Here is a 12,721-nt window from a genome sequence, read left to right on the forward strand (position 1 = left end):
AACAAAATTAAAATACAGACAGACTGCACCTCTGACCTTACCTTTATCCCATAATCTTGGCCAAACATAAATATGTGTCCTATGCATTAGAGCTCTATACTTTAAACAATCAACTAATAACACTGCCTGAAGCCACTGATGTTAGATTAGCTTTGTTTTCCATGTCTTGTATTTATCCTTCCTCTTAAACTTTACTGCAAAGTCTATGATGGCTTGCTTTGAGCCTTTGGCAGTGTTCCTATTTTACTGAACATGTTCTGGGTGAAATGTGATGTTTAAAATGCTATTAATACTTATTCAAACCCTCAAAATGCAAAGTGAGTGAGTATAGAAAATCCTGCAGTAGAAGCATATTTGAGGTGAGCCAACCTTCTGTTGAGATTTAAAGTCTCTTGTTGCTCTGGTGAATCCTGGCTAAGCACTCATCTCTGCAGTCAACAGGGCGGGACGGTCCCAGCATACTCCCCCTGTCAACATCACACTGCACTCTGCCCTCTCAGACCACACAACCTTTAAAACAACTCCCCAAGAAGTCTCCTGGAAATGTGCTGTGGTCCAAACAGATCCCAAATCACTCTTTCGCAATTTGCAAAGCTGCACCAATAGATCTTTATAGTGTAATGCATACCTATTCATTATCCTTTTACCAGTGAGGATTTTTCAATAAACACGCAACAGCGGGCTCTCAGAATCCCTCTTTACACAACCATGGTTTACTTTCGGTATATAATTACAAGCCAATTCAAGGCCTAATTGAAGGCATTCTTAATGTAATTGTGTTGATCTAGTTTTGTTTGAGAGCCTGTGGGATGAGGTCAACTTTGCCATTGACTTGGTTTATTTCTCAGGGTCTCTCTAAGAGTCTACATGTGAGGAGACACTGGTAAGGAGACAGGAGTACGGAGACAGGGGTAAGGGAGGAGACAGGATTAAGAGTCTGTATGTGAGGAGACAGGAGTAAGGGAGACAGGGGTAAGGAAACAGGGGTAAGGAGACAGGAGTAAGGAGACAGGGGTAAGGTGACAGGGATAAGGAGACAGGAGTAAGGAGACAGGAATAAGGAGACAGGAGTAAGGAGACAGGGGTAAGCAGACAGGAGTAAGGAGACAGAGGTAAGGTGACAGGGATAAGGAGACAGGAGTAAGGACACAGGGGTAAGGAGACAGGAGTAAGGAGACAGGGGTAGGGAGACAGGAGTAAGGAGACAGGGGTAAGGTGACAGGGATAAGGAGACAGGAGTAAGGAGACAGGGGTAAGGTGACAGGATAAGGAGACAGGAGTAAGGAGACAGGGGTAAGGTGACAGGGATAAGGAGACAGGAATAAGGAGACAGGGGTAAGCAGACAGGAGTAAGGAGACAGAGGTAAGGTGACAGGGATAAGGAGACAGGGGTAGGGAGACAGGAGTAAGGAGACAGGAGTAAGGAGACAGGGGTAAGGTGACAGGGATAAGGAGACAGGAGTAAGGACACAGGGTAAGGAGACAGGAGTAAGGAGACAGGGGTAGGGAGACAGGAGTAAGGAGACAGGGATAAGGAGACAGGGGTAAGCAGACAGGAGTAAGGAGACAGGGGTAAGGAGACAGGAGTAAGGAGACAGGGGTAAGGTGACAGGGATAAGGAGACAGGAATAAGGAGACAGGGCTAAGCAGACAGGAGTAAGGGTAGCTAATTTATCAGTAAAGATGAATGAATGTCCATATTGTACATTGTATGTTTTTTGTTTGTTTGTTTGTTTGTTTTTGTCCTTTTTATGTCTAGCCAAAAATTGTATCCAAGAAAAAAGTATTTGGAGAAAGTACTACTCAAGTGAGAGTAATTCTAAGAACAAGTGTCAGGACATATCATCTGATTTAATGTTAGATTTTTTGTGGATGTACCACTGTAATTCTAAAAAAAAACCTAAACTTTCACAACAGTAAAAGCAATATATGTGAGTAAAATACTGAGAAAAAATATTTCTCAAGTACTACCCATCCCGGCAGAGTTGGTTGGTGTATCTTTATTTTTGGTGGTTGGTTCCATGAGCTGGAAGTCTATTTGTGTCTGGGGTGAATGTTATCAGTTATGGTCTCTTTCCCGCACCACCACTCCCTCACCCTGCACCCTTCCACTTGAACAGCCACATTGTGTTGTGACGATGAGGTGAGTGAGTAGGGCCCCAGAACAGGGCTTATGTCTAGTGGTTAAGGCAGTAAACTGTTTTGACCCCAGACAGTGACTTCCTGTAATGATGAAACCGGATTGGTCAACGACAGACACAGGAACATGTGGCTGGCTCTGTTTATACTTCAGGTCTGTCAGTATTTTTGATCCAGGACCAAAACAGAAACCCTTGAGTTAGTGAACAATTGTTTCACAGAGATAAGGCTGCATGAGAAATGAACTAAGAAAAGAGACTTGTCTCAATGGGAATGATGTCAAATGTAAAAATATTTATAGATAATAACAAATTCAATTTTAGCTTAAAATGTGAGATTGTCCATTGCACGTTTATAATTCATCAGCCAAGACTTTTTCTTTTCTTTCTTTCTTTCTTTCATTTTTTTTCAGTCCACATGTCCACAATTTTGGCTAATTTCCAGACTTGAAGGATAGATACAGTGGTGTTCTATACACACAGATCACATTTCAGATAATAAAGCTCATTACAAACATGTGGAAAGCATCATTTTTATTCAACTGTTCACAGAAAATCAACTTATCTGCTTTCAGAGAGAGTCGCAGGGAGAACGTGTGTCATTTATTAAAACAGGCCATGCACATTTGAAGTAACAATACGTGCATTTAAAGTGAGGCATAAGGAAATCTAATAGAAGTATTTTATGTTATGTGTTTCCTTATCTACTTCATCAGGCTCGTACAGTCGACATTGTTTTGCCAAAAGTACCCGCTGGCATAAGTCAAAGAGAACATTTGATATCCCTCGCTCAAATTACATCATGACAGAGCAGATTAAGAAGGACCATGACTATGATGTTTTTATAGTCACTATCTTCTTTAATGTTATCAGTGTTATGTTCAAGAGTCCGGACTTCAAATTAAACATGAATAAACATAGATAAAAGCACTGATCTATTGTCCAGTAATAATATGAAAAATAATGTTTTGCTGTGTGTTTTTCAGACGGAGTGTGCTAACTTTGTGCGCCTGCTGCAGCCCTATAACCGCACACACCTGTTGGCCTGTGGGACCGGGGCCTTCCACCCTATGTGCGCCTTTGTCTATGTGGGACACCGCGGAGAGGTCAGTCCTCACCATTACACCCTCTATCAATATTCTCATTTATTACACCACACTTTTCAAAACCTTGGTGTGTCTCCAGAGAACATTAGTTTGCCTTTTCCTTCATTTGTGAAGAAAAACTGTTAGATGAAGTGTTTTTGCACCATTAACTCTTTTTTATGGACTTCCTTCAAATGTTTACAAAGTGTAAAATATTTGGGCTGTGCTGTCCTTAAAGGAGTTTTAGTTTGGACTCTTCCCACTCTTCACTCTTTTATTAGTATGGAAGGCTGTTCTCCGTATTAGGGCATTTCAACACATGTTTACATACACAATTTATGTAAGGCCATAGTATATAATAATGGACATATACTGTGCCATATTTTCTATGGTGTCACTCAGCCCCAGCTCAAACTGTACGACCCAATCGCAGGGTTTAAAAGTTCACAGCTGATGGAACTACTTCAACAGAGTGAAACCCTCATGAGAGGCGACTGGATTTCAAACAGGTTTGATATTTTTGTCACCTACGATTGCCAATCAGGAGCTGGTTGTGAGATATTAATTGGTTTGCTTTACCCCATGTATAGTACACAAAGCACGACACATGGTCAAGCCAAAACTCGGCAAGATCCTAAAAACAGCCGCAAGAGTGAAAAATCAGCTCAAAAGGTGCCAAAAATCGTACAGTGTACACCTGGCTTAAAACACTACAATAATACTGACTCTGCTTTCTCATTTATTGCTGTGCTTAAGTGTGTAAAGTGTGTCCTGAATATTACAAGAACACATATTTATGATGCTGAACAAAAGATGTCACATTAGCATTGATGCAGAAATGTTTTACTCATATTGGAACATTGATGCATTATGTGAGAGAGGCGATTTCCCCAAACCCCGTATGTTGATGTGAGAATAAAAAGATAATGAAAGTTGTACTCACATGTTCATTAGTCAAGGAAAACCAAGTGCCATTAACAAATCACTTTACAGCACTCTTCATGTTTTATGTACTTTATTCTTCACACTTCTCTCACACACTTGACACTTCGACACAGTGGCTCTTGTGTTTCTCAAAGGTTAAAAAGGTGACCTACTTTTCCCACACTTTGTCCTTTTGTTCAGTCCCACAAGCCGCTGTTGTTCTCGTGCTCCAGCAGCTCTCACCACTGTATATCGTATGTGGCCTGTGGGAGACTCAGTCCAACAGAGCGGGAGGGAGGGTCTTGAAACCAGGAGTCTAAAACCAGACCACAGCAGAATGGCATTAAACTTAGAGATGAAGGGAATACTTAAAGTCAGAATAAAGGCTAAATGGGAATGACTCTCCCTGAAAGCGATTGGAAACCAGTGATCTGAACGTTCACGAAAAAACAACGATGCTCCTGTCTGATTGGTCAGTCTTCACAGTCTCCACACTACTGGTGATTTTATTTACATTTTTAGTTTTTATTTAAAATTATTGCGTTGAAGTGTGGGGAAACTGCTATAAGACTCATTTACTGTGCTTAATTTCACTGCAAAAAGAGACATTAGGATTGCTCACAAGGTCCACTATCTGCATCCAACACACCCATTTTTATTTTATTTTTATTTTTTATTTTTTAATCATCTTAAATCTTAAAACTTAAAACTTCATGATCCGGTAAACAGAGGAGGGACCAAGTCGTTGTTTTGCAAGTCTCAAGTAATCTCAAGTCTTTGACCTGAAGCCCGAGTCAAGTCTCAAGTGAAATGCAGGCAAGTGAAGTCGAGTCTCGAGTCACTGGCCCATAAGTCCAAGTAAAGTCCAAGTTGTCTGCTTTGAGCTTCAAGTCATTTCAAGTCTAACCAAGTAATCAAAACCAAATATATAAAATATCAAATATATCTTAGATTTTTGCAATTTATATGAATTTTAAACTAAATTGTACTTAAAAAAAAAAATCATTGCATATTTATATATGAATATTTATAGAGTATATAAGAGTTGTAGAAAAAAAAGTCTTGAAAGGTCTTAGAGTGAGTCATTACAGTCAGAATAGAAAGAATTCAGATTTAAAAGTACTTCTCAAGTCTTCTCAAGTCACAGGCCTCAAGTCCGAGTCAAGTCCCAAGTCATTGACCTTCAAGTCCAAGTCGAGTCCCAAGTCTTAGTCCATTTTATTAAGTCAAGTCCTAAAAATAGTGACCAAATCATGACTTGCAAGTCCCACCTCTACTGGTAAACTTTAAAACTGCTCAAATTATGTTCAGGGCACCTATCATCTCTCTTCCAGCTAATTTAAATGATTTATTTCAAGATGGAAATGCTCATCATAACTACAAACTTAGTGGTAATAAAAAATGTATCAGCCAAAATTTTGAACTTCTTTAAAGTGAATGTGCATCTCAGTATCTGGAGTTAATCTGTGGAACAGATTATCAGAAGAACTAAAAGTGTGTAGGAGCCTGGTACAGTTTAAATTAATTGCTAAAATGTCTTGTCTTGTTAGTTTTAAGTTTGTAGTAATAGCAGTCACAATTTCTTGTAGTAGCAACAGTGGTATCAGTATTGTAGTAATCTTGCAGTAAAGTTGACTTTTTACTACTAGTTTCTGTATCCAGCAGAACTTCTTTTAGAGGATTGGCTCTGACCCATGTTGCCGTCTCATTGCACCATCACAGTTTATACTTGCCCTTTCTCTCCTCTGTTCTTGTGCCCATTCTGACCCCGTCCCGCTGAGCCCTATACGGACCCCCTGCTCAAGACTGCTGTGAGTTGGACCGCGCTAAAACAAGCACCTATAAGTCGCCCTTAAAGCTTCTTTTCATTAGTATTCATTGGTCCTACAAATGGCTCCAATGAAGTAAAGTAGTGTTGTGAAAGGGCAGCTCACTAAACGTACACTGTGCCCTATAGACAGAAGAGGTGGACTGGGAGTCATTTGTTGCACTAAAATGTCTTGGCAGCAGGCACATTTGTTCAATTAGCCCCAGCTTCTTCCCACACTGTTTTCATTGTGATGGTAAAATGGATCTCTAGTTTCTAAAATAAACGTCACCTAACAATAGTGGTCAGCCCCCATTTGGATGATAAATGGAGCTTAATTTTATCTGCTCTGATCTAATGGTGAAATTGGATTGGTTTTTGCATGTGGTGGGGTTTTCTTCGGCCCATTTACCGGGGAAATACTTATGCAACACTTGCATGTGATCATTTCTACTCAGTTTGGAGCACTCCTGTGTTAGTCTGTCCTCAGATGGGACTATAAACTCTATAAACTGTGTGATGTCACCCACAGTGTTCAGCTCCAGTCCAATGAAGTTCATGAGGCTAGCAGTTATAGGAGCATATTTGGAGCTGAGTTCCATATTAGGAATAGGAATTTATTTACAGACAAAATAGTGAAATAAAAACACCAGGATCATGTTGGTCTGTGTACCATTCATTTTTTTGAATTTAATTTAAGAACGAAAAACAATAAAACAGGAAAACAGTTTGTTATTTCATCATTCTGTTTTAGCGTCAAACAAAAAACAGATTTCGACCTCTATTTCCAATATTTGATTTAAAGTTTATTTCAAATAACACCAATCAAAAAACAGTCAACATGCCTACTTCAGTTGCGATATTTTATTCTCTCTGGTTTATTTGTCCTGGAAGTTCTGCTGCTAGAAGGACTTACCTGAAAACTCCATGATGAGAAACAGGACAACAGCCACACTTCAATAAATTCTTTGTTTAGCTGACACTGAATTCATACGTGGCGCACTAAACAGCATAACTTCCAGGACAAATAAACTAGAGAGAAAAATTTAAATAGGCACCGAGACTGTTTTTTGTTTGGTGTTATTTGGAATAAACTTTAAATTAAACATTGGAAATAGAGTTAAAAATCAGTTTTTTGTTTGACACTAAAATGGAATAACTAAATAACAAACTGTTTTCCCATTTTATTGTTTTTTGTTCTTAATTGAAATTTAAAAGAATGAATGGTACACAGACCCATGTAGAGCAGGTTAATACAAACATTTTAAGACCAAAATGATGAGGCTCACTGCAGCAGTTACAGAGAGAGGGAAGATCATTTTTCAATGTAAAGTGAATTTGAGTCAATGGAGCCAGAAGCGCCCCCATGTTCACTTCCTATTTGGAACGTGGTGGCTATTTATACGTGGTTAGCTATTTATATATACAGTTTATGGATGGAGCACTGTGGTATTGGACTAGGGTGGGATGACCTTTAACCTCTGAGCTGTTTCATCAAGCTGTGGTTCGAGTCTGCCTGCGGTGGACGTGTTGTGATCTTACTGTCACGATCACTCGCGCCAAACTCTGCATTTGATACGGTGTACATGATCAGTTTTGAAAACAGACTTCAACAGTGAGACAGGGACACGAGGCAGGCCTGCAGCTGGTCAAATATAATCACAGATAGAGCCTCAGTACAAGAAATACTGTCAGAGATGTTGTATTATTACACTGTGTTTTATTCACGGTCAAAAGCTAGATATTAAGTTGGAACTTTTATGACTGAGGCTGTTTTATGCCCAGTGTTCAAGTGACGACCAAAAATAACATGTTCATTCAATTCAATCAACAGTACTCCACAAGAAAAGTTATGTAGTAGATCTTATTATTCACCAACAATTGAGAGAACCTTTTCTTATTATTTTTAATTTCATATAGAAGTTTGTCACAAGCATTGCACATTTTACATACATTTTAAACAAGACCTATTGTGTTTTATTCTGTGTGCTCTGTAGCTATAATCTCTGACACCCATGGATCATTATGTTATTATTTGCATATTTAATTGCAATATGTACCTAAAACAACCGCATTAGGAAACTGTCATCACAACAAAGAGTCGGCACCTTTGATTGATAACTGCAGATCATGCGGAGCAGCTGATTTTTTAGGGTAATTTCTAAGATTTTTCTCAAAATTAAACTCTAAATCAAGTCATTTTTTTATTTTTATACCGAATTTAAAGGGATGATTCAGAGTCATTTCAACCTAGGATCTTTTGCACCATGACCTCTGTATTACATCAGTAGTCAGCTGCTGCTGGATAATAGGTTGGGTGTAATTGACGATCAAATTGGGAGAAATGGGGATAAAATCTGATGTAAATTGATGATAAAGGAAATGTGGGAACATAGGGCCCAATTGTGGAAAAAGAAAACAACAAACTTAGAAATGAGGGAACATAAGGCTGAGAGAACATAGGTACACTCCAGATTTTTTATTCATTTGTACCAAAATTATGACACAATGCTGCTGAATCCTGCACATGTCATCAATTAAGAAAGATAACTGTGGATGAGTAAATGTTGAGTGGAAACAACTTTTACATGCTTAAAAGTAAAAAGTCAATTCTGCTTTAACAAATTGTCGTGAGAACCAAGTCTGTACTTTCTGTTTTTCCTCTTCACACCAGGCGCATTGTGTAAGTAAATAAATATTTACTTCTTATTTGTTTGATGTAAGCGACCAGAACTGTACTGGAGCTGCTTTGTTTGATGACAAAAGTACTTTTTACATATCACATAAACACACATGGTCCTCTGTCATTTTTCACGTGAGAGTTTCCAAACCAGATGCTCTCAACAAAGTGACAATCATTGTGGAGTTTTGTTGTGTATGTTACATTCATCAGAGCAGAGACAGTTTTGGACAACAATATTTTCTTTGTGAGTGCATTAGTGGCCTAAATCACACTGGGGCAGCCATGTGTGGAAGGGAAGGCCAACCAAAAAAGTTAAATTGATATAATTGTGGAGCCCTAATCGAAACCAATCTGATAAACTATGATTAATAAGTTACTGTAATAATCAACTACTAATTTAGTAGTTTATCTGAAATGTACCTGAATGTATCAATATATTTCTTTTGGAACAGTGTAGGTCTGATGGAAGATGGACTGATTAAGATAAAAAGGGAATAATGTGTTTTGGTGATGGTGAAACCTGTCTCCTGGTGCTGTTGCTGTAGTGATAAAGGTGAGGAGCGGGACATGGCACTGTGAGGGAATGTCCATTTGGATTCATTTGGGCTTTGAGAATCACTGACTGTATTTAAATCTAAAAACTTTCCGAAACATCTCCTGGACCTTTTTGAATGCTGTTGTGTCTATCATGAGCTCCACAGGGACATGTCCTTGTCTGTGTCCGTCATGAACATCTCTGGGCTGGGTGTGGTGCATTCTGGGACAGGACGTGGGTGGGATGACCTTTGACCTCTGGGGTGTTTCATCTCATTTAAGGATCCAGTCTGTGTCTGTGGACATATTGTGATCTCAGTGTCACAGAAACCTTGGATTCATGAATATTTAACAGTCAGACCTTAAATTGTCAAATATGATTTACACATTCATTTAATTGTTTGAGCTGGATTTGTCAGATGATATTAGAGTAAAATAATCTTTGTTATTACATTACCTTTACACATTTCTTACACATTTCTTGTGAGAGGTGATTGGTTTACTATTCACTTGCCAAGTAGTCAATGGGTTATAATAAAGTCATATTTTTAACTCATATTTTGATTCATATTTCAAGCTGGTTGCACAACTGCGTTAATGTGCATTTCAGTTTAGCCATAGTAGACTAAGGCTAAGTAAGGTTATGGTCCACTTTCCTTCAGTGCATCTGTGACAGCCTGTTTGGAGCAGTGGGGACCCATCTCCAGATCTTGAGCTACTCTTGGTCAGACAACCTTAACTGGAGGATATGGTGCATGTTTTGAGTTGATCAGGGAAACCAGAGTGCCCAGAGGAAACTCACCCAGACATACGGAGGAACATGCAAACTCAACACAGAATGGGCCGAGTGACGCAGATATCGAACCTTCATCCACTTCATCCACTCAGCCACCATCACAACACTGCAAAAACTAAGATCTAGCCAAGTTAAGATGACTTGAATTAAGAAAATGTTATCATGATATGAATCAGTTTCACTTTACAAGTAAAATTATCTACCTATCTATCTTTTTGTACTTAAAATATGAAAACACATCTTAAAATAAGAAAAACAACAATTCTTTGCACTTAAAATAAGAAACAAAATTTGATGTTGCTTGAATTAAGAAAAACGCACTTATTGTATTGGTAGATAATTTTACTTGTCAAGTTGTTTTTAATTTAAGCCAGTTTAACTTGCCCAGATATAGATGTTTTGCAGTGAAACCATTCAGAAAATTAAAAATGTAATATAGTTGATACTCTTGTAGTAGTCCTCATGCCTCAGTTGGTCCAGTCAGACTAAACGTGCCCCCCGGGGTCCTGTTTAGTGGGCCATGAAAATAAATAAATATGTGGAACATTTCACTGAAGGTTCAGACCACACACACATGTTTAACCATTCATAACAACAAATAAACAGAATATAAATGAGCCAAAGTGTCAAAGGACATTAGAACATTTGAGTACCACTTATCCATGCTGAGAACTGCTGTACAGACTTGATACATGTTGAATAAAGTATAATCTTCTACCCTTCCCCTGGATCAAAACCATAGCTATTATTAATAGCACTAATATACTCCTAGAATTACATAGTTTTAATACACCCATTTGGTTTTTCATGTCTTCCTCTGCACAAATTGCATCAGTCATGAGTCAAATTGTAAAGAAAATCACCTAGTTTCAGTCAAATCATGGGCAGAGAGACAAAATGCTGTCACTAATATATTTCTGGCAATATAGCAGTTTATATCGGAGAGTATGACAACTATAAAAGTACATTTTACCTCAGTATATTCCATCTGAAAAATGTTAAAGATGTTACGATAAGACCCTTTCCAAACCTTGAAGTGATTGCTGCAGAAAACGTAATCAAATCATCGCTACTACTGTATACACGGAGCTGTGATCCAAAAGGCCATACAGTCTAAAAGCTTGTGTCTCATTATAGTGTATATGAACTCTGCTCCTGCTGCACATTACACCGGTCGCTTTAGTCCAGACTGAGCCAATCCAAACACACAGTACTTCCACATAGAGAAACATCCAGGCCACATTCATAAGAGTACGGCCAAAATAAATATATCACAGCCCATGCCTTTAACAGAGCCGGACCACTGACTGCTGCACAGCGCTGCACATAAACATGTCACACATTTAAGAAGAAGGGAAAAAATAGTTACATGAATGGAATTTTTGTGAAATGCTGTACTCATTATAATATTTATGTAAAGTTCCTGAGCTCCTGATGCTATCTACTGTACATGTGAATCATTACAACCAAAACAAAGAACACAATAGGGCTAATAATAAAACGATATGACTCATTAGGATCATGAACAATTATACAAAATATGACTCAGGAATAATTCACACTCCGGTTCCAGTAATTCAGTGGACTTTACTAATAACTAGGTATGTAACAATATCCAAATCTCATAGTACAATATTTTCATGATATACATCTCACCGTATGATATCTATTGCGATATTTTGTGGAGACTAACAAAACCGTGAATATGCTACTTTTTCCTCTTAAAATGCCTTGACATGTCTTAATAAGATTTAAAAGTGCTTAGAACTGCTATTTCTTCATGTAGTTTACAACAAAGGCAGCAAAGGATCATGGTCGATGTATTTCTCATTTTAGCTATTGCTGCACCATAACAATGAATTTAAGCAAAGATACTTGTGATTCGATATATTGTGATGGTCCACGATATTATTGAGAGACTTTTGACGATACGGTATCATGATATTTTGGTTATTGTTACACCCCTACTAATAAACCTTACTCCTACTGTAAATAACATAGCTCCTCTCTTCAGAAATATATTTTAATTTTTTAATTTTATTTGCAAAAGTGGTCATGTTATATATAGCGCATTTCCAACTTCAAGGCACTCATAGCGCTTTAAATCAAGGAGCCACACACCCAGACACTGGGAGCAAGGTGGGTTAAGTGTCTTGCCCAAAGAAACACAGACAGCATTCATCTGTGGGAGCTAGAATCTAGGGTCACTCAATCAAAGATGTTTACAGTATGTCGAGAGCGGGATTACAACTGGCGACCTTTGGATTAGTGGACGAACACTCTACCAACTGAGCTACTGTCGCTATAACATTTCTGTACATATAATTAAGACAACACATGGGTGAACTGGAGCATGAAGGAGACAGGCCTAGTTGACAGAATTCAACCATATTTTGCATATTTTATTTGATGTAGTATATCTTCTATTGCCTAATGTTCAATAATTTGTTGATTTGTAAATTTTTGCTTGCCTATATTACTGATCCAGCTCTCTCTGTGCAGTGGGATCCAGGCTTTAGACAGACATACGGTATAGATATATATGACCATACATAATCATGTGTATCAAATGTATGGAAAGAATTGTGCTACAAAGTTCTGTGAGGGCACAAACATAAAGGATCCATCTGGACTCATGGCAGTTTTTATAGCTTCAGAACAGAGCGTGTGTTTATTGTGGTTTAAAAGTGCTTATAGGCGAGTTTTCATCATTAAGTCACTCTGAAGCTAATCTAAAACATTTCTTAAGAATAT

The 12,721-nt window shown here is 38.2% G+C and overlaps 1 protein-coding gene across 1 annotated transcript in view; it reads left to right on the forward strand.

Annotated features, from left to right (window-relative positions):
- Window positions 1-12,721, forward strand: part of sema3bl (sema domain, immunoglobulin domain (Ig), short basic domain, secreted, (semaphorin) 3bl) — a 99,621-nt gene that overhangs the window by 61,346 nt on the left and 25,554 nt on the right. The window contains exon 4 of the mRNA XM_020922335.2: window positions 3,125-3,244. Within this exon, the coding sequence (XP_020777994.1) occupies window positions 3,125-3,244 (120 nt within the window). The remainder of the gene's footprint in view (window positions 1-3,124; window positions 3,245-12,721) is intronic.

This window comes from Boleophthalmus pectinirostris, unplaced genomic scaffold (genome assembly GCF_026225935.1).
Source record: "Boleophthalmus pectinirostris isolate CB_2022bp ecotype Guang Dong unplaced genomic scaffold, ASM2622593v1 HiC_scaffold_8, whole genome shotgun sequence".
In the NCBI taxonomy this organism is placed as follows: domain Eukaryota; kingdom Metazoa; phylum Chordata; class Actinopteri; order Gobiiformes; family Gobiidae; genus Boleophthalmus; species Boleophthalmus pectinirostris.